The following is a 27,954-nucleotide window of genomic DNA, read 5'->3' as shown; positions in this document are numbered from 1 at the left end:
TGCATCAATACACAAGCAACACTAAGGTGGAGTGGTTGGGGGGGGGGATGTTGTGCTTAAATACAGTATACTTGAGTAAACATACTTAGTTGCTTTCTGCCACTGATGAGTATACATATTACACATTCTTCTTGTTTCTTTTTTAATACATTTTTGAAAACATATAAGTTTATGGCAGGTAATAGACAACTTGTGTATATCAACATGCCATCCAATTAATAAGTGACAACCTTAAAGCTTACAGGTGCTTTGTGTTTTAACAACCTTTTTGTTGATACATTTAGGTTAAATTAAATGTGTTGTTTGACATAGATAATCAGCTCAGTAAACTTGTAAATGTTGATTTATAAATAGAATTCCTGTCATATTCAATGAATTAAAACAATACAGTTTTCTTAAAGAATGTAAATTGAGGGTAAAATTGATCACATGACTGTTTTCATATTATAGACTATAACTATCTTGACTGTATAGGCTACAAGCTTTTATTGGGCCTGTTCTGGTCACTGATTGGCTGGTTCAGTTTCACCCTTCACGCGATAATTCTCCGTCACACTGCTTAGGTAGGTAGCTAATCATTCAATCAGCCTCATTAGCCTCCAGACCAGGAGCAATTCGCTTCGTTACCCTGCGTTGCTTAATTGATTATTAGTACAAGTTTCTTGGTTTTGACCGTCGCAATGGACGAAGACTGTGATCAAGCTGAGGATTTTGGTAAGGACATATAGGCTGACATTTTATGTTCTTTTTCATTGGCTTGCTTTGGCAATTTTCACCTGTCCACCAAAAACATACTTTAGGCTACTCAACTTCTGTGTCATTTTGTAAACTTTAAAAGACTTTTAAAACTTTCTGGGTGTATTTAAAGCTCATTATCTTTCCTGTGAGGTGCAGCTCCCCGTGCTGCTCAGCTCCACAGAGACAATTTAGGAATTTAAAACCCGGCTATTAACATCCACGACCCGGTGTTTGTTGACGGGGACAGGTTAGCTAGTTTAGCTGCAACTCGCAGCTCAGAGTTAATTAACGGTCCGGTGAGGTGGCACGAGGCGCTGCACAGCTGGGACACTAATTAAGTCACTGCAGGCAGCAGGTCTTTGTGAGGATGACGTTTATCAGTTTTTATTCAACCTGGAGGTCACCGCATGAATCATGAAATATGAAAGAAATAACTCCTTCAACATGAATTTGTTTTTTACACTGTAGACAGTTTTTTTACCCCCAGATATAAAGTCAAATCAAATCAAATACAATATCTTAAACTGTCAATTTGCAGTTGCAAACATGGCCGTAGACCGGATTTAAACAGGTGATGTGTCCATGTCCCCTCTAACATATCATGCCCCAAGAAATCTCTAAAATGTTTTAATTACATAGGTAAGACCCAACAGGGGTTAACTATTTTGATAGTTCGTAAATAGTTATAAAGCAAAAATGCAAAAAATTCCCTTGTTCCTGCTTCTTAAAGGGGCTGAGTCATAAGGTGTGCCTCAATTTGGAAATTTCCGTGAATACACTTAGGGACCGTTCGGTATTTATGGAATGGACCACCGGAGGAAAATAGAGGAGGGTCATGTCTTTTTAATTCTTTGTTGATGGGAGGGTCATCCAATTTTTTTTTAGTCTAGGGAGGAGGGTCACCCAACTTTTGTATTCATGAGAACAGCAAAATTTCAAAGTGGCTTGGATGCCGGGATGGCATGAGATGGGAAGTCTCCAGGCTGCAGCCATACCCGACTCAAATATCCTTTCGGTCCCGGTGACTATTTGTAAAATTATGCAAATGACAGCCTTTTCAATAGCCTATAAATCTAGACGCACCCTAGCGGCAGCAAATTTAATTTACAGCCAGGGGGGTCTAGGCACTCTCCGTTGGCTTGCAAGCTGGAAAAACCAAAATCTGGTCAGGCCAATCACATCGTGTATAAAGTCGGTGGGCGGGGCTTATGGCTGCTGCTGCTGGGAACGGCGGTCTTCTGGAAGACTTGGAGTTAAGCTTTTCTTTGAGAAAAGAACAAAGAATGGCACTGAAGTCATTCTTAAAAAAGGAATATGTGTTCGGAGTTTTGCCGACCGTATACGACAAAAGTTTAATCTATCAACTAGCTTCGCTACCTTCTTTGTTGCTCTGGTTGGTTGTAGTGCTATCCTATTGCATGCAGAGGGAATTTGAAAGACCATTTATCCTGCCCCTCGGATTGAGCTCCGTTAATGGTGAGTTCCCAGACCCAACATCTTGATGTGGGTCTGGCTTGAGAAATGGAGTTTTGGATAATGTTCAGCTTCGGCAGCTTTACCTATGCAAAAATATACAATGACCGGTCCATAGCAACCGGTGTTGAATTTGTCATTACCCAGTGTCCTTTGTTGAATGGTCTCAATGTTTTATTGTTTTATTTCATGTGAATACTAATTTACTAGATGAGTAACAGTGGAGTGTGGTGCGTAAGATCCGAATGCGAATGCAGATGTTTAGTTACGTATGTCATGGATGTAAAAAAAACAATGGACATTTGTACATCTTTGCCAAGTGCAAACCTGAATAGATGGCTCCACTATAATATTGAGGAGGGTCATCCCTTTTTTTCCCAATAATTACGGAGGGTCATCCAAAATGTATCACTGTTGAAGGGAGGGTCAAGTTTATTTTGAGTTAAGGTCCCATTACTTTTCTGGTGGACCCTGAAATAAATAACAAACAGTCCCTTACATGTAGTACAGTGGGTACTCACTGGTGTATTGCTTACATTTCAACAGGGTAGTGTTGTCTCTAATTGTGCACAACCATTGCACTGCATGCACTGATCCCGAAATGACTCTTCTTCCTTTTCTTTTTAATGGTTAATTGTAACCGGGCGGAGTATTCCTGCCACCTATTGTCGCCGCTAAAATATATACGGGCTTGTTTTCTCATTATCTGACTACAGTAGCCTTTAGTGCTACTTATTGAAAAAACATAAATTAAATTTATGTGGTTTGGTGTTCGCTGTTTCAATCGCAACAGCTGCAGCTTTCCTCACCTGCCATTTTCACAAGTTTGAGAATACGTTGCTGGGCCTGTAGGATCCGCTCCGTAGCAAAGATGGCGACAGTTTGAGAGCGAGAGTAGTGTCCAGTATTCCACACTCATTGTTTTGATCGTTTTGAATGCAGCATCTGGGTACTTGTAGTGCAATGCATTTGGCCATACTCAGTCAGTGTAAACACACTGTGTACTCAAAATAGTAAGTACAGTGCGCGATTTGAGATACAACAATAGACATAGCATCAGTGACGTCGCTTTGAAGCCAGAAGTTTGCATTTTGGCAGTCGCCATTTTGCTATTTTGGAGCCAGAAGTGACCATATTTGGACGGAGCTGGGGAGGATGATGCGGCTAAGCCAGTGTCGTGTACACTAAAAGCAAAGAGGGAAAGTCGCAGGTTTCCACGCAAGTCATCCAGCGGAGTTTTGCCGGCGGGTAAACGTCATTAAACAGAGTCTGGTTGTTCACCCTCTCCACGGCAGTCTGTTCCACTCCACATCTTTATAATGGAGCTGAGCGGAGCTAACTGATAATCGTTGCTAACCGAGCATTCAGTTCCTGTTCTTTCTGCCTGTATCCATTGACTGTATTTATGGACTCGAGCCTGAATAAAAACCTGAGATTTTATTGAGTTGGCTGTACAAGTTTTAAACTACAACTCAGAGTTGTTTGAATGACAGAAATGTGTTAAGATGAGATCTTAATGAGTGCAACACAGACATGTATAGTACAAAACAGCTCTTTAGGATCCCCAAAACAAGGATTAAAACACTTAGAAAAACAAACGATGATCTAACAAACAAAATGAACAAGAATTAACTGTAGATAGCCTATGTCTTATATGATTTAAAAGGAGTTAGGAGGAGACAGTGTTGAGATTTATAATAACATGTATCTTTCTGTATGGATCATAGTATACCATAGTATTAAGGTTGAGTTGTTAACACATAATTTGGGCTCCAGGTAATCAGGTATTTAATCTGCTGAACCATAACATTTGACAAACCAGCCAGATTTAATTGACAAAGCATATCATGGCTACACTTCATCTGTATCTGTATCATCTTTTAGATTTGTGGATTTGTTTAACATGTAAATAGTTATTTCTTTCCAAATTATTGGTTAATGTTATGTAGTCATTGTTTTCAATAAATAGTTCATAAACCTTTGTTTGACTATTTTTTATTGAACCCAGACATCACGCGCTGTCACATCCTGTGCCACCCACCACCACAGGTAAATTCTCAACCTATGGGAAACACTGCATCCCATGCTTTATCGTCTATTTTAAAATGAATGGGACCATAATTTACAAAATGAACATCATGCTGTATTGAAGACAACAAACTAACAATTAAGACCATAAAATTATTAGGAAAATGTTTACTGAAGTGATAAGTCAATCGTTGTTCAGCACCCTTCCCACCCGCTGACGACTAGTCTCACATTGCCAGACCTATCTCCAAAGCACTGTGGAGTAAGGTCCGGCCCCTCTACACATATTATAAAAAATTTAAAAAATGTTACCAGTTTTCACCGTGTGTACTTCGTCCACAGCAATCCCCACCAATTGGTCCCAAAATGCTCCAGTTAGATAGTAAATGCCGCAGATATATTCTTGGTGAACCTTTACAATAAGGTTGGGCGATAGGGAGAAAATCAGATATCACGATATTCTTGACCAAATACCTCTATCAATATTGCGGCGATATTCTAGGGTTGACAATTGGTGCTTTAACAAAAATATCTTCACATTTAGATTTTAGATAAATAATCATCTGTGTAGCTGACGCTGGAAAGTGTATATTTGTTGCCATGACAACGGCGAAAATTAATATAAGCAATCCGTACGATTGCTGGGTAGTTTCAGTTTTATACATTATTATAAAACATTGTTAACTGAATTTCGGGTTCTTTATGAGTTGAGTTGTATTTTGTCTTTTGGTATATTCAGTACGAACGACTTTTATTTTGGTAAGCTACAAGATACAGGACCAGATGTTTTGGTGACGGGCGCGAACGGAGGAGAGAAAGGCGAACGTGAATAGCAAACTTTTAGCTCCTGATTTGTTTTATTCTACTGCTGGTCTACCAGGCAAACACGTTTTCACGGTGTTCCATCATACTTCTTAAAGGAATAAAGGTGAATATGGACATCAGTATGAAGTGTGGACTCCTTCAGGACCAGGGTAGCTACAGTGAAAACGTAGCCTAACTCCATCATATAAAGGCTCCAGAGTGCAGTTCTGCTATATATCCTGCTGTGTACTACGGGCTCCAGAGTGCAGTGCTGCTTCACATCCTGCTGTGTACTCCAGGCTCCAGAGTGCAGTTCTGTTTCATATCCTGCTGTGTACTCCAGGCTCCAGAGTGCAGTTCTGTTTCATATCCTGCTGTGTACTCCAGGCTCCAGAGTGCAGTTCTGCTTCATATCCTGCTGTGTACTCCAGGCTCCAGAGTGCAGTGCTGCTTCATATCCTGCTGTGTACTCCAGGCACCAGAGTGCAGCTGGCTTCATATTCTGCTCTGCTGTGTACTCCAGGCTCCAGAGTACAGTGCTACTTCATATCCTGCTGTGTACTCCAGGCTCCAGAGTGCAGTTCTGCTTCATATCCTGCTGTGTACTCCAGGCTCCAGAATGCAGCTGGCTTCATATCCTGCTGTGTACTCCAGGCTCCAGAGTGCAGCTGGCTTCATATCCTGCTGTGTACTCCAGGCTCCAGAGTACAGTGCTACTTCATATCCTGCTGTGTACTCCAGGCTCCAGAGTGCAGTTCTGCTTCATATCCTGCTGTGTACTCCAGGCTCCAGAGTGCAGCTGGCTTCATATCCTGCTGTGTACTCCAGGCTCCAGAGTGCAGTTCTGCTTCATATCCTGCTGTGTACGCCAGGCTCCAGAGTGCAGTTTTGCTTCATCTGGAAGTGGACTACAGTTTCAGCATTCAGGTCAGACTGTGAAATACTAAAATTCCACCTCTGGCAATCGATGGACAGTTCCACATCAAAGTTGTAAAGAACTGTGAATCGACAGTGAATATGCTAAGTCCATATCTGGTTCCACAGCTTCCAGAGCCACTGTACAAAGCCGCCACTCCAGCCATCTCTCAGAGTCATCAAGCATTGCAGCTAAGAGAGCAGAAACAGCCACACAGCTGGCTGCTAAGAAAGCTGAAATTAATAGGGAAGCTGCCATTGATGCTCAGCGCCAGCAATTGAAAGAGCTGGAAAATCAGAGAGACATTGGGGTCATTGAAGCAAAGCTCAGAGTGTATGCTGATGAAGAGTCAAAAGTAAAATGTGAGAAACCTAGTCCTGCGTCCAGTCAAGTGGAAAATCCTAGTCCACTTTCTCATCAGTCAGGAGGTCAAAAGAAGCAAGTCGCAATGAACAAAGCATCTCTAGTGCAAACAGTACAAGAGGCGATGGCACTCTCTCGTCTTCCAGTGCCAGAACCCTCTGTGTTCTCTGGTGACCCCCTGAAGTTCACAGAATGGAGCACAAGCTTCAAGGCTCTCATAGAGAGACGATGCTCGAATCCAGCAGATCGGTTGTTTTACCTACAAAAGTACATTGGTGGAGAAGCAAAATCTGCTCTAGAGGGCAGCTTCTACAGGAAGGATGAAGAGGCCTATCAACATGGGAAAAGCTGAATGACAGATATGGTCACTCTTTTGTGGTTCAACGTGCCTTCAGAGAAAAGCTTAACAGGTGGCCAAAAATTGGTGGAAAAGAGTATATGAAGCTAAGAGAGTTCAGTGATTTCCTACAAACCTGTAGCAACGCTATGCCCCATATCAAGGGTCTTCAGGTACTAAACGATTGCGAAGAGAATCAGAAGATGCTAGTCAAACTTCCTGACTGGGTGACGTCTAGCTGGAATCGTCATGTCACACATCAGCTGGATCAAGCCAAAGACTATCCAAGCTTTAACGAGTTTGCTTCATTCATCGCACAGGAAGCACGCATAGCATGCAATCCAGTGTCATCGTTGTATGCACTAAAGAGCTCTGAAGAAAAGTCATTTGGAGAAACCAAGCGTCCAAAGGCAAATGCATTTGACACTAATGTGAAAGCCTCTGAGGCATCAAGCATCACAGTCAAGCCCAATGATGTCGATGATGAGAACAAGAAAGATTCCAACAGATCAAAGAAATGGAGCACATCAGCTAATAACTCAAACCCGGGAAAGTGTATGTGTTGTGGGGAAAACCACTCCATACATAAATGTCAAAGGCTAATGGAAAAGTCTGTGGAGGAAAAGAGAAAAGTGGTCTTGGATAATAAGCTCTGTTTTGCATGCCTAAGAAAAGGACACAACTCCAAGGATTGTAAGAACAAAGCCATGTGTAGCATATGCAAAAGGCACCATCCAACTCCACTGCATGAAGATCGTCCATCAAGAGAAAAATCGTCAGCAAGTGTCTTGCAAGTGGAAGAGACAAATGTATCTTCATTATCCTGTTGTGTGAACGGAGGTGAAAGTGGTAGCGCATCAATGATTGTTCCAGTATGGATCTCATCACCTAACACCCCTGACACCGAAACCCTTGTGTATGCCCTATTAGACACTCAGATTAATCACACATTTGTTGATCAGGAAGTGTGTGAAAAGATGCAGGCAGTAATGGAGCCAGTAAAGCTGAAGCTATCCACTATGATGGGAAAAGACTCAATTGTGAAAAGTCAGAGAGTCAGTGGATTACGAGTCAGAAGGTTCGCCTCAGACAGCTTCATAGACTTACCTCCTGCCTATACAAGGGACTTCATTCCCCTTGAGCGTTCGCACATTCCCACCTGCGATACAGCCAACAAGTGGAAACACCTTTCAGTCATAGCTCACAAAATGCCCCCGCTAATGGATTGTGGGGTAGGTTTACTGATTGGCTATGACTGCTTGAGAGCACTGGCGCAACGACAGGTCATCACTGGAGGTGACTATGAGCCTTATGCCACTAGGACTGACCTAGGTTGGAGCATCGTAGGAGGTGAACCACAGCTTGTGCGATCTAAGGATGTGACTGGTCTGTGTCACCGCTTATCAGTCAGGGAGATTCCACCTGTGACACCTGCTGCTGTCATTAGAGCGCTTGAGTCCGATTTTGCAGACACAAGACCAGGAGAAAAGACCATATCTCAAGAAGATATTCAGTTCCTGCAGGTCGTAAAAGAAAGAATCCGGCAAAATGAGTGTGGTCACTTAGAGATGCCCCTTCCCTTCAAGGTACGTCCTTACCTCCCAGACAATAAGAAGCTTGCCTTAGTCCGGCTCAAGCACCTTAAAAGGAAACTGGACAGAGATCCTAAATTCAAGGATGATTATGTGAGATTTATGGAGGGAGTCTTCAAAGATGGTGACGCAGAGAGAGCAGACAAGCGATCAGAAACAGGAAACACATGGTGCATTCCACACCAAGGGGTTTACCATCCCAGAAAACCAGATAAAATCAGGGTAGTTTTTGACTGCTCTGCCAAGTATGAAGGCACTGCCCTGAATGACCATCTGCTAACAGGACCTGATCTCACAAATGGAATCACTGGAGTGCTCTGCCGGTTCCGTAAGCATCCCATTGCAGTCATGTGTTTTTTTTCACAGGTTTCACGTTAGCAAAGAAGACAGAGATTATCTGCGGTTCCTGTGGTGGGAAAATGGAAACACCAATGCAGAGCCTGTAGAATATTGTATGAAGGTTCACCTCTTTGGAGCATCGTCATCTCCAGGCTGTGCCAATTAGTGATGACGAACTGACCGAAGAGCCGGTTATTAACCCGATTCGTGTCACTGAGCCGGGAGAATCGAGTGCCATACGTCAATGAACCGACTCACTCCGGTTTTTTACCTCATTAGCGCCTCCACTGGAGTGGTGGTAGAATCAATCAGGAAATGGGCTACCTCGAGCAGCACGATTCATTGGACCGAAAGAGTTGTTAAGAGAGTTGTAGAGACCGTGCACCCGGCTACTGCCGAGAGTCTGCACTGCCGAGAGTCGAGACCGAATGTAACCGTTAACAACCGCTCGAGTATATAAGCAAACAGTTTGTCTAACGGTTCTCGGCAAGTTTGAGTTATTAACCAAGCCTTGTTTCTGATGCATCTTAGGTGATTGTGTTCGGAAATTCACACATTATTGATTGGGAAGTGCATCACATACAAATACACATGTTATCTTAGTTATGTTAAGTTAAATGTTAGAGAAGTGAATGTTACAGGCTGTCACGAGCAGACCGGGCGGGCACCCGGCTACTGCCGAGACCGGGAGTAGCCGGATGCCGCAGCCGCAGGCACGTGAACCGTTGACCGAATCTATAGACTCGGTTCGCCAACCAACAACCGTCCGGTTGAACCGACTCACGTAAAAGAGCCGGTTGTCACATCACTAGTGCCAATTATGGCATGAAGCATCTCGCCAGCCAGAATGAGAGAGAGCACCCTTCAGCAGCTAGCTTCATCAAAAAACATTTCTACGTAGACGATGGCTTAATAAGCCTGGAGTCTGTTAATGAGGCAATCAAGCTGGTGAAAGAAGCCCAAGCTGTGTGCGCTAAAGGAAAGTTGCACCTTCACAAGGTCCTTTCCAACAATCGAGAGGTGCTGGAGTCTATCAGTGTCACTGAACGTGCTAATGAGATGAAGAATGTGGATCTCAACTATGATGACCTTCCAGAACAGAGAGTCTTAGGAGTACGGTGGAATGTGGAGAAAGACGTCTTCTCCTTCAAGATCTCACTTGACGAGAAACCATCCACACGACGTGGGATTCTCTCTATGGTGGTCTTTGTACGATCCGTTAGGATTCCTAGCCCCATTCATAATATCTCGGAAGAGGGTGCTGCAAGAGATGTGTCAGAAGGGCATCGGTTGGGACGAACCACTACCCAAACAGTTGAAGTCAAGGTGGGAGAGTTGGTTAAGTGACTTGGGAAACCTTGAAAAGATTCAGATCCCTAGGTGTTTCACACCTGAAAACTTTGGCAAGGTTCTGAAAGTTGAGTTGCATCACTTCTCAGATGCTAGCAGTCAAGGCTATGGACAGTGCTCATACATCAGATTGGTGAGCGAAGATCATGTACACTGCGCCTTGGTCTTGGGTAAATCGAGAGTGGCTCCTACAAAAATTGTCACAATCCCAAGATTAGAGCTGACCGCAGCAGTGATCTCAGCTGCTGTGAGCAGTATGCTGAAGGAGGAGCTGGAGCTCAGGGTCGACAGAGTATTTTTGGACAGATTCCCAAGTAGTCCTAGGGTATATCAACAATGAGGCTCGAAGGTTTCATGTCTTCGTTGCAAATCGTGTTCAGAGAATAAGGGAAACCACAAACCCAGGACAGTGGTACTACGTCGACACAGTGGAGAACCCTGCTGATCATGCCTCAAAAGGCCTCAAAGTAGCAGAGCTGATCAACACAAAATTTGTTCATTGGGCCCAAGTTCCTATGGGAGAGAGAAGTAGTTACAAACAAAGGATCTTCAGAGCTGCTGGTGGGAGACCCTGAGGTTAAGACAATCCAAGTGCTGAAAACTGAGGCTGTAAAGCAAGTTGAGTTTCAAGAGCGACTGTCACGTTTCTCAAAATGGACCACAGTGGTAAACGTCATCGCTCGGATTCAACGATTAGCTAAGAGGATTAATAAGTCATCCCCCTTAAATGTGGAGGAAAGAAGGGGCCCCAAAAAAGCACAGCAACATGCCTTCAAAGAAGAGTTGCATATACTCGGCCAGGAATCGGGAAAGCTGCCTTGTAACCACCTACTGTATCAGCTTGACCCATTCCTCCAAGATGGTGTTATGAGAGTGGGAGGTCGACTGAGGAGAGCATCTACTCCTCTTGATCTGAGACACCCAATTATTCTTCCAAGAGATGGTGTTGTCACACGGCTCATCCTTGCACACCACCACAATAAAACACAGCACCATGGCAGAGGACAAACCCTCAATGAACTGAGAGCAAATGGGTACTGGATTATTGGCTGTAGTAAGGCAGTAGCACAGCACATAAGGCAGTGTGTTCCCTGTAGAAGAGCTCGTGGGCCACCAGAAGAACAACGGATGTCAGATCTACCCACAGACCGCGTTGATCCTTCACCACCGTTCACTTACTGCGGCATGGACTGTTTTGGTCCGTTCTATAAGCAAGATCGCAACACAAACGGTATGGTCTCCTGTTCACGTGCCTATGCTCCAGAGCAGTCCACATAGAGATGTTGGAAGACATGACGACCGATGCATTCATCAATGCCTTACGGCGTTTCATAGCCATCTGTGGAGCTGTTCGACATATCAGATCCGATCAAGGCTCCAACTCTGTGGGAGCAAGAAATGAATTGGAAAGAGCTCTAAAGGAAGTAAACAAAGAAAGAGTAAATGCATATCTGGCAGATAAGCAGTGTGACTTCCTCATGAATGTGCCAGGCTCAAGTCATGTTGGAGGCATATGGGAGCAGCAGATCAGGACAGTCGGGAGTGTGTTATGCTCAGTCATTGCACACAGTGCTGGAAGGTTGGATGATGGTTCCTTAAGGACATTCTTTTATGAAGCCATGTCCATTGTAAATAACCGCCCACTCACTGTTGACAGTATTAGTGATCCCACAAGCTTAGAGCCACTAACACCCAACCACCTGATTACCATGAAATTCTCCGTTCCTCTGCCTCCACCGGGGAAATTTGTTGAGGAAGATTTGTATGCCAGAAAATGGTGGAGACGAGTGCAGTATCTGTCTGAACAATTCTGGAACAGATGGAGAAAGGAATATCTTGCCAACATCGCTCTTAGGCAAAAGTGGCATGCTTCAAGACGCAACGTGCAAGTTGGCGATATTGTGATTGTCAAGGAAGGAGAGCTCCCTCGAAACGAATGGAAACTTGGCAGAGTTCTGGAGGTTCGTAAGGATGATGACGGACTAGTTAGGAGAGTTACACTACAGATAGGAGAGCGGAAGTTAGGAAAAGGAGGTCTCAGCAAGCCATCCATTGTTGAACGACCCATTCAAAAGTTAGTGGTTCTTGTACAGAGCAGGTGAAAAAAAAAAAAAAATCTGCCTCTTAACTCAGTCAGTCACTCGAGTATCCCTTTCTTAGTGTAGGGAATCAAGTTTAATCTGTGAGAAAGACAGTTTCCCAATTGAAATTATACCATGCAACTGTGGGTTGAGATATTTACATGTCAATGTGAATGAAGAGTTTTGTACACTGTTGATTAACCATAATGCTCAGGTTTCCAGATGTTCTTTGAGTGATCTTTAACAAAGTGATTGGAAATTACCATTGATTTGTTTGAAGAGTGTGTAATGTATTAAACTTCACTTGCTTTTGGTTATTAATTTAATCAAAGGTAATTTGGTGGGAGTGTAGCTGATGCTGGAAAGTGTATATTTGTTGCCATGTCAACGCCGAAAATTAATATAAGCAATCCATACGATTGCTGGGTAGTTTCAGTTTTATACATTATTATAAAACATTGTTAACTGAATTTCGGGTTCTTTATGAGTTAAGTTGAGTTGTATTTTGTCTTTTGGTATATTCAGTACGAACGACTTTCATTTTGGTAAGCTACAAGATACAGGACCGGATGTTTTGGTGACGGGCGGGAACGGAGGAGAGAAAGGCGAACGTGAATAGCGAACTTTTAGCTCCTGATTTGTTTTATTCTACTGCTGGTCTACCAGGCAAACACGTTTTCACGGTGTTCCATCATACTTCTTAAAGGAATAAAGGTGAATATGGACATCAGTATGAAGTGTGGACTCCTTCATGACCAGGGTAGCTACAATCTGTAATGTGGATATAATGACTAAGTGGGTAAAGGCAAATAATAGAACAGCTAAAACAGTCTGTAAGTTCAGAAAAGTACATCACTTTACTGTAATGCATCCTTTCAAACCAGTAAAAGACACCACTTATGTCATATCACGATATTACGATATCCCAAATCTAAGACGAAATCTAGTCTCATATCACGATATTGATTTATAATATTGATATATTGCCTAGCCCTACTTTACAATCATTCCCTGAAAGAATCAAGCAGGCCTGCCTTGTTGCACAATCCAAATTTTCTTCATAACTTGCCATTTTCGGCGTGTAGCTTGCTAGCTCGAAGTTTGTTGTTTCTTGAAGCGAACAGATTTCAAGAACGGCAACACACAGAGAGCAGAAGCAAAGGGACATCAGTGGCGGCAATTATCCTGGAAATGTACTATCGTTGATCTAGACTAGCTGACGGCTAACCCTTGGTCGGTGAATGTAAACATTTACAACATGTAGGTTTTCTGGAGTGTCAGCCAAGTGCAGAGTGTCACCTCTATCGAACTCCGCCCTCCTGATTTATCTCCTTTGTTGTGTTCCATTCTCACAACTGAATGTGACTTTTGTTTTTAGTCTTTTAACGGGTGCAACTTGAAATATAGCAAAGCACAATACAGTAACAAGAATACATTTGTTACTTCCGCCCCTGCACTTAACTCACAGCCTCTCAGCTTAATATTTATTGTATATTTCAAATTATAAACACTGGGGGAAACTCAATGTCCTTCACATAAAGATTAAGAAGGAAACAAAAAAAAAAAAAAAAAAAAAAAAAAAAAAAAATTTTTTATAAAAAAAAATTAAATTTAAAAAAAGGGTTCACAACAAGCACAGAGGAAGAAATACAAAAAAAAAAAAAAAAAAAAAAAAAAAAAAAAAAAAAAAAAAAAACGTCAAAAAAAACACAAAAAAAGAAAACACACATGAATAATTCTATTAGAAAGGATGTAATATACATCATTGAAAAGGCAGCAGAAAAAATAAATGTTTTAAGGCTGCTTTTAAGTAAGTATTTAGAGTCCTCAGGGAATCTATTTCAGCAACTGGGAGCATTAAAACTAAAGGCAGCCTCACTGAATAAATTTAATTGAGTCTCGGTACATATCTTTCATATCTCTTAAGTATATCTAACTTATGGTGGAGCAAGGCCAAGGTAGATTAATACCTTTCACACCAATGGCTCAATCAGGGTTATACCCAGGTTGACTGTGTGTTTGAATTGGGTAACCTTCTCGATCTACTTGGCTTCGCAACCCAGGTAGTAAAGTGGGTTTGATCAGGGTAGACTAGGATCGATTTCAATGTGAATTGCTCACAGCCTGGGTCGCTAACAGCTGGGGCGGGACAAATTATGTGATTGGTTGGAAATGACAGTGGGGCAATCGTGACAGGTCGCTGCCTATATTTGCTGCACACTTTGACAAAACAACATAAATTTGTCTCACTGTGATTTACGCTGAGTTTTCTAGGGCTGCTCCCTCTTAGTCGATTAGTCGACTAATCGGTCGTTTTGGTCTTAGTCAACTTAGATTTCTTTAGTCGATTAGTCATGTTTTATGCTCTTTTCATGCTGAATGACTTATTTCCAAGAAACGTACGAGCACATCTCTGGTAAACACAATAATTAAAGTGGTGCTTTTGCATGACTCTTTGTGGAGAAACTTAGATTTACAGATCTGTCGATTAAATCAACTAATCGATTAGTCGATACAATTTAATGAGTGTTAGTCGACTAAGAATTTCTTCAGTCAAGCACAGCCCTAGAGTTTTCACCATAGACTGTATATAACTAGGTTTTTACAGGCAGCTTCAACAACAGCAGACAGGAGCGGTTCAATTAATTTCCGAACAGTCCTCTGGCAGTGGGTGCCCGGATGTTCACTAGTCTGCCAGCAGAGCGGTAGCAGAGTTTTACAGGCAAAACTGCTTGTAGAAACCGAGCGTTAGAACGTAAACGTATGAAAATAAGTTTTGTTTAATTATCTCTGCCCCACTGCTCTTACTCTCTTTCTGGCACAATATGTCTCCAGCCTGCAGTTCAGTGCAGCTGTTGGGTAGAGCGAATCTCTATATTTTTTTTTTTTGTCTGTCTTTTTTTAAAATGAGTTGTGAAGCCAACAGCAAAGCCCAACTTTACTTTTAATGAAATCAAACAAAGAGAAGTGTTCTCCCCTTGTCTTAAAATAGTCAAAAATCGACACTAGAGGAACCTACTTCCTTGTCCAGCTGCTGCAATAAATATGCAGAGGAGGAGAAATTGTCTGCACAAAATCATCTAAGAAGTGTTTGATGGTTATTTTACTGTGCTTTAGAACGTAATCACTGCGAAACGATTGTAAAGTAGCCTAAGCTTTATTTATCTCTCTGTACAATGACAGATTCAAGTAGCTACAAAACAGTTCTGCTGGAGTATATGATGTTCGCTGTTCACTGAATATGATGTGAAAGCCCCACCCATTTCTAGCACTTAAGGTAATTGTTATGCATTGCTCCCGGGTTGACCCAGGTGATCTCTGAATTGTAATATACCCATGTAGACTGGCTTGGTTTGAATTTCCAAAACGAGGTTTGAACCCTGATCAGACAACCCTAGCCCAACCCTGGTAGGTGGTGTTAAAGGGGTATTAGAAACCTATCCTAGCACCATAGCCAGCATAAGCTAATTTGATGATTTAAGGACCTATGTAATGGGTTTTTGCAGGGCTGCAGCATTCTGGTACATGTTACAAAGTTATGTAGACATTTTGGTTTAATTAATAGTATGTGTTCTAAAGACAAAGTACAGATAACTTACTGATCCATGTTATCTAAATGAAAGTGGTCCAGGGTTTACAGAACCTAGACAAAAGTAAAAAAAACAACTCTCACTTCACACTTGCAGACTGTCCAAGCCTTCTGTGTGAGGAACTGGCAGGAGAGGAGACAGACCGAGAAGACATGGATGGGGAGGAGGAGAAAGAAAAGGAAGAAAATGAACTGATAACTACAGAGGGAGAAGAAGAGGAGCAGGTAAAGCCAGAGAGTAGGCTGGAAGCGGAAGAGGCACAGGGGGGGCAGATGGAAGACAAGAATGATAACAACAAGCAAACAATCGCTGATAAGCAACAGGACAGAGAAACACAAAGTCTAGAAGAGAAAGATGAGAAGAAAAAGAGAGGGAAGAAGCGAGGTAAGAAGCAAAGTGAGCGAGTGAGAAACAAGAGAGGTTTAAAAGCTGTAAGTGAGTTGCGGTTTGAGGAGAAAAAGGAGAGTCAGATACAGGAGGTGTCAGTGATGAGCTCAGAGGAGAGCTCGGCTCTGTCGGAGCCTCCCATTGGCCTGATGAACAGCTGCGACCTGTCTGATCCTGTCTACCTGGGTTGTGGGGATACAGGGCTGTATTGCCCTTCAGCTCCTCTTCCCCTGCTGTACTCCTCACAACCTCCAGTCCCGATCCAACCTGCACCTCCTCAGCCTCACGGGACAAAAAGGCCTCGCAGTCCCCCCCAGCAGGGCCCACAGCCTCTCGAGGTAAGAATAGACTGTCACTGTTTATCAATCACTGGATGAGCTCTGAACATATAGTGAGCAACATTTTACCTGAACCATATTTCCAGAACTTTTGAACTCCTTAATGCACCTATATTTCCCCTTAAAAGAGTACTCCACTGATTTAGCATTGCACTCCTATAACATTGTCAGACACATGGTGGACAGTTTTAAAAAAGTAATCAAAATTGATGCAGCACAACCAGAAATATATTCTTTTTCATCTCATGCATTCAACCTGGTGCATACATTACCCATAATGCTACTCAACTGCTGACAGTTCAGTCAGTGATTGAAGTGTTTATGCTAAACTTAAAACAAAAAGTAAGAAAATTTAGGTAGATTATTTCTTTGTGGTAACAATGCTTTTTGGCAATACATCTTATACCATTGGAAAGCCTGTTTAGTTCCCTTTCAAATGGTGCCCCATTTGAAAGGAACATGCATTTGTGGGATGAGAAACAGTTTGGTGTTTGGTGGATTGAAGTTTGAAGAAACAAGACAACATATTGGCAATTTAACAATGTATTCATTTAACAAACCGGAGCCTCAGTAGCATGTGGAAGAACCATACACAGCCACAACAGCCTGGCACCTCCTCCTCATGCTGGTCACCAGCCTGGTCACACACTGCTGTGGGATGGCATCCCATTCTTCAACCAGCATTTGTTGCAAGTCAGCCAACGTGGTTGTGTTAGTCACTCTGGCACGAACAGCACGCCCAAGCTGATCCCACAAGTGTTCAATGGGGTTGAGGTCAGGACTGCTGGCAGGCTATTCCATCCTCTCCACTCCCACATTCTGGAGTCTCTGATGATCTCTGTGGGGATGAGCATTGTCATCTTGGAGGATAGAATTTGGTCCCAGACTGTGGAGATATGGGATGGCCACTGGTTGCAGAATCAGGCACCTGATTGTCAGCACCTGGGGGTACCAGAAGCTCAAAACAAGAGTCAAACAGCAAAGAAAAGCTGTTTGGTATTGTCAGAGACAATTTGGAAAGATTTTTATGGGCGCAACCCACATACCGAGCTCTGTTTCTCATCCCACAAATGCGTGTTCCTTACAAATGGGGCACCATTTGAAAGGGAACTAAACAGGCTTTCCAATGGTATAAGATTTATTGCCAAAAAGCATTGTTACCACAGAGAAATAATCCACCAAACACAAATTACAAAAACAAATTCTTACTTTTTGTTTTAAGTTTAGTTAAGGCTAATGTAGCCTTGAGCCGCTAGCCTCAAGCAGAGATGAGTAGCTGTTACAGAGGTCTGGTAAACTCACTTCTGTCTGACTCCACAACCCCAGATTTATTTCATTTTCAAACTTGTAGTCCCCAGACCCAACCGACACATTTTATCAGATTTTGCGCAGCTCTCTCTGGATCTACTGATGTGCTTTGTGCAACTTTTTAAAATTTATTTACATATGTAGCACGTCCCAAGACCAGTAAACACTCGGAGTTAACCTGTAATTGACTTCATGACTGGGAAAATCCTATAAGTCTACCTTTACGACATTTATAATGTTCAGTTTTTGGGGACATTGTTGGACAAAAAACAATATGTTTATTATTGAGGTCATAGTAAAATGTTGTGTTATACTGGACTACATTATATTGAGGGATGTTTCAAATCAGTCAACATTTATTTATATAGCACTTTACAGCAACCAGCAGGTATTCAAAGTGCTTTACAAAAAGTAACAGTAAAACATAACATACAGTAAAATTTGAAGGAATAAAACATACAGCAAATGTTTTGTTCTCCTTATTTACATACATGAGGGGTGCAGAAATGAGAAACTCTAAATGAAATTCAGTCCAGTACAACACCACAACTACCTATGCCCTTAGTGCTTAAACATATAATTGAATTAACACCTCTATGACACTGTAACATTATAGGCATCATACAAGTAGACTTTATGTCAGCAGTTGTGTTGGATAGCATCAGATTGTATCACATTGTGGCAGCTCTTTATTTAGGCTATCTGATGGTTATATAATATTAAAATATTCTTACTAAAATAACCATGTCTTTTTTGGCTGCACTATTCAATCCAATGGAAATCTTATGCATGTCTGCTGCTTCATTTTAGACATATTTCCCCCAAATTCCGACTGACAGATTTGAGATCTTTGGTAACTTTGGAAGGTTTGCAAGACTTTAAAACAAACTTCTATGGGTTTGAATAATGTTTGGCAGAGCATGAGGTTTAACTTCTTCAGCCCAACAGACATGTTTTCATGTGAAGATCTCCAGGTTTCTAATAATAACTCATCTGTCATGTAAAATTACAGTGTAATATGTATGAAATGATGCACACCTACAACCTTCTGCAATATTAATGATGCAGCTGTGAAAATAGCATCCTGGATTTGAATATTTGGCTCAGTGTATGGTGTAGTGTGATATCAGTAGGGGAAAGAGCTTCATTAAAACATTGGAACAACCACATGCTGAATTAGAGAATGTCAAACTGTGTCAAATCATTTCATCTTACTGTGAAAATATGTAAGGGGAAATGGGGAAAATGTATTCTATTTCATCATTTGCCAGTGTGACTGTACCTACACCATGAATTAATCTATATTTTGTATTCTGCTCACCACCCAGAATCATAGAAAATCATAGATACATTTCCACTGATTTCAAGTTTCACTCTTTACAAAATAAAAGCAACCAGGAAGAAGTCCCAGCTTTGTGAGGATTTGCTGCTTTTTCTTAAATTATGATAAATCTTTGTTTTAGATGGTCAAACAAATGAAGCAATGTGAAGGCAATACATAGGACTCTGGGAAATTGCTATGGGCATTTTTCTATATTCTCACATTTAATAAACCAAACAATTTTGGATTAATTGGATCAATTAAGAAAATAATTGCAGATCAATTGAAAATTACATTTTTAATGCTCAAGTGGTATTTGAGACTCAATGTACTCCAGCGGTAATTCAATTAACATGGACAGTACATGCAAATAACTTTATTCTTGTCGAGAGAACTATCTGAAAGGGCTTTAAACAGAACTTGCCATTCAAAAGACCCTTTTCAATGTTCATTTCTGCTCAAGGAGGTTTGTTTCTTTTTTTGGTGTTACCATGTTTCTGTGAAAATCATGATGTTGCAGTCCATAATACATTTATGAGTGGTGATCTGCAGCCGAAGATCATCCATTTTGTTTGCTAAAGACCGTACATTGGCGAGGAAAATGCTACATAGTAACAGCCGATAAGGAGTTTGCATTAAGCTTGATTTATACTTCTGTGTAAAATCTACGCCGTTGCTACGTACGTAGGTACATGGAGACACAAACCTACGCCAGAGCCTGAGATGCACCTCTCGAAAAAAGTAACTACACGTCACGGCGACGTACGTCGCTCAGGCGTGGCTTGGTAGCATTGCATTTCCCCCGACTCATTTCCTGGTTCTTTACATTTGCTGCGGCTAGGGTGCGTCTAGATTTCTAGGCTAAGCGGAGACTGCTTCTATGAAAAAAATAATACATATAGGCTACTAAATCTATTAACTATTTACCTCATACAAACAATTAGTGCTTGTGTGAGTGTTATGAGTTCCTTTCTCTCTCTCTGGCTAGCGCATCACTCAATACCGTATTACCCACACTGGGTATTAGATAGATATTGCCCTTTCCATGGAAGTTTAATTACGCTAGATGATTGCTATTTCAGTGTTAACAAAGAAAGACCGAGAGAAGGGAGGGAGAGTTTACATTTCTTTTCCTTTAAAAAAAATATTTATTTATTTATTTAACTATATTGACTCTATGGATGTAACGATGCATCGTTTATCGGTTAAAAATCAATTTAAATGTGTAAAGATTACAACCGGTTAAGATAAAAAATGAATCGCAATGAAATTTTCAAACAGCATGGGGTGTGACGCTAATTAACATTCAGTAGGTAATGTTAGCCTACCGTTAGCTAGTAACATTAGCTGGCTTAAACATGGTTAAAATGCTGACAGCTAAACGATGTAAAGTGCGTGTATTTCACTGAAGACGCAGAGGAGACTATCTGACCTTTGAGACACAGTGGACACTGCCGCTGTCGGATAAACAACAGTTGCGTTGGGTTAGCAAACGACTTGTGAACAAAGTTGTTCTTATAAGTTTGTATTACATTTCAAATCTTTTAAATTTAGCCATATGGCCTTAGCAATAAACAAGCCGTTTTTTACAAGGGAATTTCCCCAGTGTGGGATTAATACGGTCTATCTTATCTTAATCTTTCATTATTTATTTTTTTGTTATATATATTAAATACTATTTCAGTGTCACTTTTGATAAGTGGACACATCTGCTGTTTTGCACAGTTTATAAAGGAATATTTTTCCGTCATTTCATTCTGTTAAAAAAATCGTGAGAAAATCGTATAGTGTACTTAAAATTGTGTATCGAACCGTAAGTTGAGTGTATTGTTGCATCCCTGTTTGACTCATTTATATTTACAAACCGAGAATGATGCCTTCCTGTCTCGGCGTTGACTCCCATTTTCCTTTCATTTTCTCGACACCATCCTCCGTCATTTTTCCTGATATCCATTTTATGGTCTCCCTCTGAATGGTTTAATTTATATATTTATATTTACATTTATTTATTTCAGGAAATATTTCATATGCATATTTATGTATTTAATATTGAATAAAATGGCATTTCTGTTCTATATCTAAGCTCTTTCAGTCTAATAAATACATGAATAAGCAACTCTGTTAAATGCCACAATCATATAAACACAAGCAAAGTAGTCGTCCCTAAAGTACCTTTCGTCTTTTAGCCCAAATCGGCTACCTGGCCCACCAGCAATTACTGCTCATGGCAGTTTCGGCTCAGTGCCTTCAGTGGACCCCTAGCGTCTGAAAGCAGAGAATACTGCTTATTTTGGAACCTAATTTGATATACTTGGGGATTTTTATAATCATTCAGATTTGGTTGGGTGGGTAATAACTCATGTACCTGTGGTGTGACAGACTCAGAACACATATTTGTTTTGCTTTACCAGAAATGTGACACCTGACAATGAAAGCATCATTTTTAAAGGGAATACATGGTACATCAGACAATATGTAACTGATGAATTTGACTGAGAATAGGTAATGTTTGTCTGGTTCATGGCAGATGGAGATAACGCAGGTCTACTCCACTCGACGCTCCATCCGGTACAGCACCAGGGGTCGAGGCCGGACTCTGAGCTTCCCTCTGCTGCCGGGATTAGAGACTGTGGACAGCTGCCTGCTTCAGCCTGCACCGAAAAAGAAAACGCGAACACTCTACAGTACTGGTAACTGAGCTGTCAGTTTGTCCAGGTGTGTTCAGATTTGATTATGCAAATTGTTGACCATTTTGTGTGTGTGTGTGTGTGTGTGTGTGTGTGTGTGTGTGTTTGTGTGTGTGTGTGTGCAGATCAGTTAGAGCATTTAGAGGCCTTGTTCCAGGAAGACCACTATCCTGATGCAGAGAAGAGGAAAGTCATCGCCGCTTCAGTTGGTGTCACACCTCAAAGAATTATGGTTAGAAATTTCCTTGACATTGCTTATTTGGTGATGTACCTCCCAGAAGATAGAATAATTATCAAACAGAGAATGAAGCCTTCCTGTCTCGGCGTTGACTCCCTTTTTTCACCAACCCTTTCATCCTTTTTTCTTTCATTTTCTCGACACCATCCTCCATCATTTTTCCTGATATCCATTTTATGGTCTCACTCTGCATGGTTCACATTCTGTGAACCAGGTCTGGTTTCAGAACCGTAGGGCTAAGTGGAGGAAAATGGAGCGCTCCATCACGGCAAAGACTAGACCTGGATGCAGCCGCAGCAGCCCCCCACATCACCAAATCAATCCCACCCTGGCACCCAACAGGTATGAAGGTTTAATCCATCTGTGTTTTGTAATTTTTTTACGCCTCACATGGTATTTGTATTTTAGCGTAATTTGATGTATGTATGTTTTTTCTCTTTTTCAGTTTTTCTAGTCACTTTGCCACCAAGCTGCCCCAGCTCACCCCTGCGGCACCTTCTTTCACCACCCTGTCCAACCAAACTCCGCCCTCCTACAGCAACCTGCTGGCCAGCCTCAACAGCCCAAGTGTTGAAATCTACATGCATTTACACAATTATTTAAAATGTTTTGCTCCTTATTAGGTCATTGTGCTCCATAATTACTATTCAAAATAAGTTGGGTTTTGGAGAAACTATCCTATTTCCCTGACCTAACTGGATTTAGGGTTATGGTGAAATGTCAAGTAGCAGACAAATGGTATCTTCTCCACAGCTAAAGGTTTAATAATCTTTGCTCAGTATATAAACATTACAATACATGTAAAACATGTTGCAATAAAATCCTAAAGATTGTGTGTTTATGCATGTTGAGATGAAGGGCCTTGCTTGGTTGTAGCCACCAAAGTCCCGTAAATGTTCAACATCTCTGTTTTTGCATAATTAAATTTGATCTTAGTTTATTATCAGTACTGTAATTTGTGGCTTTATAACTCCGTAACTCAGTTTGTAGTCGGACCAACCATCAGTCTTTCTTTTTTAAGAGAAGCTATACCTTGATGCTGTAAGAATCCATGAATTGACTTGAGCTACGTTTAAACTTAGTGCTCAGTGGACCTTCACCCTACATGTTGATAGTAAAATTCCCCAGAAAGCAAACTACAGTGTCGCTTCAATCTTTTTTGCTAAAATCTGTTTGTGTTATCTCCAAGGTCAATCCAGAGCGAGAGATGTGGGCCAGCACCAGCTTTCATCTCAGGGGGGATACCACCCCCGCCCCATGTACAGCCCTCCCCCCCTGCGGCGAGCCAGTCTTCCCCTTTTCACAATGACATACAACCATGCCAACCCCACTCCCCCTCTCCTTAACACCCTGGCTCACACCTCACCTCTGTTCCTGGATGCTTTGGAAGGTGGCTCCGCCATGGCCCATCGTGACACCCAGTCTCTGCAGACTGACACCAGGTCAGCTCGGTTCACAACAGACTGTGACATGAATACTAGAAGATGATTTGAACAGGGTACCACCGAGTACTAGAGATGACAGGGGGACAGAGGCTGCAGACAGGAGCTGGGATCCTGTGAAATACTGATATAATGATGCCTCAGACAGCGCCTTTAATAGTGGGGAGTCTGTTTCGGTTGGCGCTCTGAAATATTTGAGAAATCATTCTGGGAGACGTCTCAGTTAAAAATAGCTTTGTACAAAATAATTTTAGTTAGTTTTAACTACAATTATGTATCACAGCACTAAAGAAATCCCCCAATGCAAGACAGCACAAAACAATGAATATCAATACATGTTCCAGTCCTGCTGTTAAGAGATTTAAAGAGTCAGTTAGCCCCAATAACAACAGAACATATTTTCATTGGAACTACTATCAACAAAAATAATAGTTTATGTATTCTTCTTGATTTGTTGACCATATGTGCATACACCTCTACTGTATTGGAGTGGCGACAGTCTCAGGCAAATTTTAATTTGTCCAATACTGTGTTTTATTATCAAATACCTGCAAAATTAGTGACATCTCTATCCATCTCAAGACAATGAGCTAAATTAAGATGGTGAACATGGTGAACAATACCTGTCATTGTGAGTATGTGAGTATGCTGACGTTAGCATTTACCTTAAAGCAGCGCTTTGCATAAATACAGCTTCACAGAGTTGCTAGCATGTCTGACTCTAGACTCTTATGCTGCATTCACACATACAGATACAAAGTAGCAGGAACTGTCTGGCCTCTAATGAAGCTGTTGTTGCGCTGAACACAGTTTACATACTCTGCTCCAACTGAACAGTTGTTTTGACATAGCTGCCATATACTACACATTACGAAGTTGTTTATTTCTTGTTGTACAGTTTGTTTCCCGAGTATCGAATAGTTTGTTGCAGTCTTCTTAATGCAGTACATGTTGCAAGTCCCATTTAGGGAAGGGTACCGAAATCCCGGTGCTAATATGGCACCGATGCCTAAACGAACGGTATCTACCGGACTGAATAGCAATGTGGATTTCGATGCCACTTAAATGCCTGCGCTTCTCTCTGATGCTCTGAAACAGACGTTAGAGGCAATAGAAGCATCGCTGCATGTGATGCTAGTTAACATTATACTTGGCAGCATGGTAACGTTAGCTTCCGTAGCTAGTAGCTGGATTAAACATGGTTAAAATGCTGACAACTAAACGTAAAGTGTGACTGTATTTTACTGTAGAGAATTCCAGCACCGGGACGTACAAGAGTCTGCAGCTGCCGTTATAGTAAAAACAACACAGACGGTGCATTTACTTAAAACTGGTGAGCCTTGTGGTGCATTCAAAGTTTAAATCATTTAATTCTGACCATATGGCCTCAGCAATAAACAAGCCATTCTTTAATTTTGGCGACTGTCGTTTTTTGCTTTTCCTTTTGTTTTTTTGGTCTTTTTCTTAAAAAGTATTGGTTAAGGCACCGATTAAGCATGTTTTAAAAGTATTGTTTTAGCACCGGTATCGGAAAAACCCAAACGATACCCAACCCTAGTCCCATACACAATTAATAGCATAGTCTTTCGCTGTCTCAGCATTTAAGTTTCTATGTGTGAATGGCTCTTAGGCCTTGTTGTAATTTGGGTAAAATGACTCTTTAGGGGGTGCTATGATGACAGCTAGCTGATGTGAGTGACAAAATAACCACTGTATAGATCATGGAAGTATCTGAGTCTACCATATATACCATAGAGGCATCTCTGTAGAAACACTATGTATTTATAGGTGTGTGTGTGTGTGTGTGTGTGTGTGTGTGTGTGTGTGTGTGTGTGTGTGTGTGTGTGTGTGTGTGTGTGTGTGTGTGTGTGTGTGTGTGTGTGTGTGTGTGTGTGTGTGTGTGTGTGTGGTTCTGACTAAACTTATCTTTTTGTCCTTAGTTCTCTATTTGACTTTGGGGAGAAGCTTGACTACATGACCTCAGGCCAACAGAACAACTCTCTCTCCTACCAGCTCCAGACCTCCTACCCCACCAGCCAGCCCCAGCACCAACCTCAAGCATCTCTGCCCCGCGTGGCCTACCTCACCCCCTCCCCTTACCTCACACCCAACCCTCCAGAGTCCAACCCTACCTCCTACCTGACCTTTGGCCCTGGGGGAAACTCCACTGGGATGGTGACCTACTCCACTGGAGGCCACCCTTACTTCCAGTCCCAGAGCGCAGGACAAATCCTGCTGCAGTCGGCCGGTCATAATGGTGAGTCACTGGGATGAGATTTGATTTTTTTTTTTTTTAACTTTTTTAAGAACCAGATATTTTCTGATCTAGTTGTAAATCATGTACACTGATGATTCAACTGGATGAGTTTCATATATATCCACTTCTTGGAAGTGCCCAGACTCCTAGTCAGGAGAAGTCCTAGTCCTAATATTATCTATTCATAAAATGAATAAGACTTTTATTTTATACATTAATTCTGGACTCCTGAATGCCCCAAATAACCTCTGCTACTCTGTTGCAGTCAGTTCAGGAACACACCATTAACTGTTTTTATTTTTTTTATTTCGGCATTTTTGCCTTTTATTGATAATGACATTAGAGCTAGACAGTAAACACTGGGAAAGAGAGGGACGACATGCAACAAATGGTATGCGTCGTGGTAATCCCTCAGATATGACAACACACCAGTATAAGTGTTTTTGAATATGAAATGTATGCGTAAAGATGGGCAGATGAGAATGTTGGAGTAGGATGATTTCTGAGGGATGGGAAAGGCTTTTGGGGAAGAGCCACCATGGGCTCAGCGGACACCTAGGGACCAATGAGAGATGACTATGAGAGAGAAAGGGGGAGTCTCGGTAGGGCACAGAAAAGGGCAAGTAAGCATTTATAAACATATGACAGGAAAAGGGGTGTTTGAGGTGTGGTCCTGAATTTGAGAGCTAAATTAAATCCAATAAAGCTCAATTGTCACATCTCTGTTGCGTGTGTTTCCTTGCAGGTGGGATCACAGCGTACCAGTCATACCCGTGGGGTAGCATGTACAGTCAACCAGCCATCCACCAGCGTACTCAGTGCCCTCCAACGTACAGCTTGGGAGGGGCTCGAGATCACCAGCCACCCTCCTCCACCACCCTGCCTCCCCCTTCATTCTTTACCCGGGGGGACCACGGGCCCTCACATGCAAGCTCCCAGCGCTCATCACACAACCGTACACACACCACCACCACAACCAGCAGCAGCAGCAGCAGCAGCAGCAGCAGTACCACCGTCCTCCCTCCTGTGTCCACCCTGCGGCCTTCTCTCAGAGCGGAGATAACTCCAACCAAGGCTGCATCCCTGCTGCCTTCTCAGGTCAGCCCTGCCTCTCCAGATAGCTCTCCAGTGCCCCCTTCTGTCAAGACTGAATATGACAGCCCTCGAGAGCTTCACAGCCATTTTCACTGCGACTTTTCCCCCATACACTTTTGACTCATGTTTGTTTGTGTGACAGAGTGTGTTTGAAGTATCCTTGTTAACATATCCTGTGTAAATGTGAGTAATTTAGTATTTTCAATTTGTATTACTATTTGGATGTTCTCAGTAGAAATATTAATGTGAGGAGGCTTGTTTGGGCTGCTTTTTGCTTGGCTGCAATAAATGCCCATTGTTCTATCAATCCTTTTTTTCTGTAATCTCGAAGATTTTCATTTAAATACATGTCTGTTAAGTCACGATCTATCGCTGAAAAAGGTAACACAATGGTGATTGAGCCTATGGCCCACTGATGAAAGTATGGCAATATTTATATATTTGCAGTATTACGAACTGGGTGTCTGGTGTGAAAATGTTGTGTTGCAGTTTTCTCCATTGTATAGACACAAATAATGGAACTATGCACACAATTCTGAAAACGTGAAGCTCATGTATCAACAAGACACCAGACTGCTAAACCCTCAAGCCCAATTCCATAGTTTTCACTCACATACAAATTCTAAAGCAACCCTGACTGAAATCTTAAGGATTGCCACTTTAGCTACGCTTTAAATCAGCCAACATATTATTGCTGCGGCAATGTTGCTGCAGACCGGACGGAGAGGGCCGTGGGAGGTAGGTTAATCGCCAACCGTCTCTACATCCCCATCAGGATATGCGTAAAAAATATGTACTTAACAGAAACTGGCATCACTTTATTTAAGTCTCCCTAATTAGCATTTATGAACAGTATATAAACATATAACAAATGGTTTATAAGACACTATAATGTAGTTGTAACCTTATGTTAATGTATTTGTCAATAACTACAACTCCATAAGAGGCTGGTGTATAAGCAGATAATGATTGACAGTGTAGTAAACACAGTTGTAATAATATAGAATATATCTTCATAGGAGAAGTTATGTTTGTTCACAATTACTGTACATTAATAAGCATGTACAGAAAATGTCTTTACAGCCACCTACTGCTACATTATCGTGTGTTATAAACAATTTATGAAATGTTTATATACGTCTTATTAATGCTCAATAGGGGGCTTAAAGTAAAGTGTTACCCAGAATCATTTTTGTCTGTATTCCAATGTGATTAATTAATACATAAAAATAAAATACAAATAGACCTCTCAGGAACACTCAGGTTGTGG

The 27,954-nt window shown here is 41.6% G+C and overlaps 1 protein-coding gene across 1 annotated transcript; it reads left to right on the top strand.

The window, feature by feature from the left end:
• The first annotated feature begins 578 nt into the window (after nt 1-578).
• On the top strand, nt 579-26,991 carry LOC120571565 (mucin-5AC-like). The gene is made up of 9 exons (XM_039820579.1): nt 579-714; nt 15,708-16,336; nt 21,493-21,655; nt 21,778-21,884; nt 22,105-22,232; nt 22,336-22,457; nt 23,080-23,332; nt 25,273-25,589; nt 26,335-26,991. Exons 1-9 carry the CDS (start codon nt 681-683, stop codon nt 26,802-26,804), a joined length of 2,223 nt encoding a protein of 740 aa, XP_039676513.1. The 5' UTR covers nt 579-680; the 3' UTR covers nt 26,805-26,991.
• The last annotated feature ends 963 nt before the right edge of the window (nt 26,992-27,954 follow it).

The sequence above is a fragment of the Perca fluviatilis genome, chromosome 13 (genome assembly GCF_010015445.1).
Source record: "Perca fluviatilis chromosome 13, GENO_Pfluv_1.0, whole genome shotgun sequence".
NCBI classification, from domain to species: Eukaryota; Metazoa; Chordata; class Actinopteri; order Perciformes; family Percidae; genus Perca; species Perca fluviatilis.
This window is presented reverse-complemented; position numbering and strand designations above follow the sequence as displayed.

What these genes read in the sequence shown, in the direction of transcription:
- LOC120571565 (XM_039820579.1), top strand. Translation starts at nt 681, where the DNA reads ATGGACGAAGACTGTGATCAAGCTGAGGATTTTG. An exon ending in CCCACCCTGGCACCCAACAG is followed by an intron (nt 22,233 to 22,335) that starts GTATGAAGGTTT and finishes TCTCTTTTTCAG; the next exon opens with TTTTTCTAGTCACTTTGCCA. An exon ending in GCAGTCGGCCGGTCATAATG is followed by an intron (nt 25,590 to 26,334) that starts GTGAGTCACTGG and finishes GTTTCCTTGCAG; the next exon opens with GTGGGATCACAGCGTACCAG.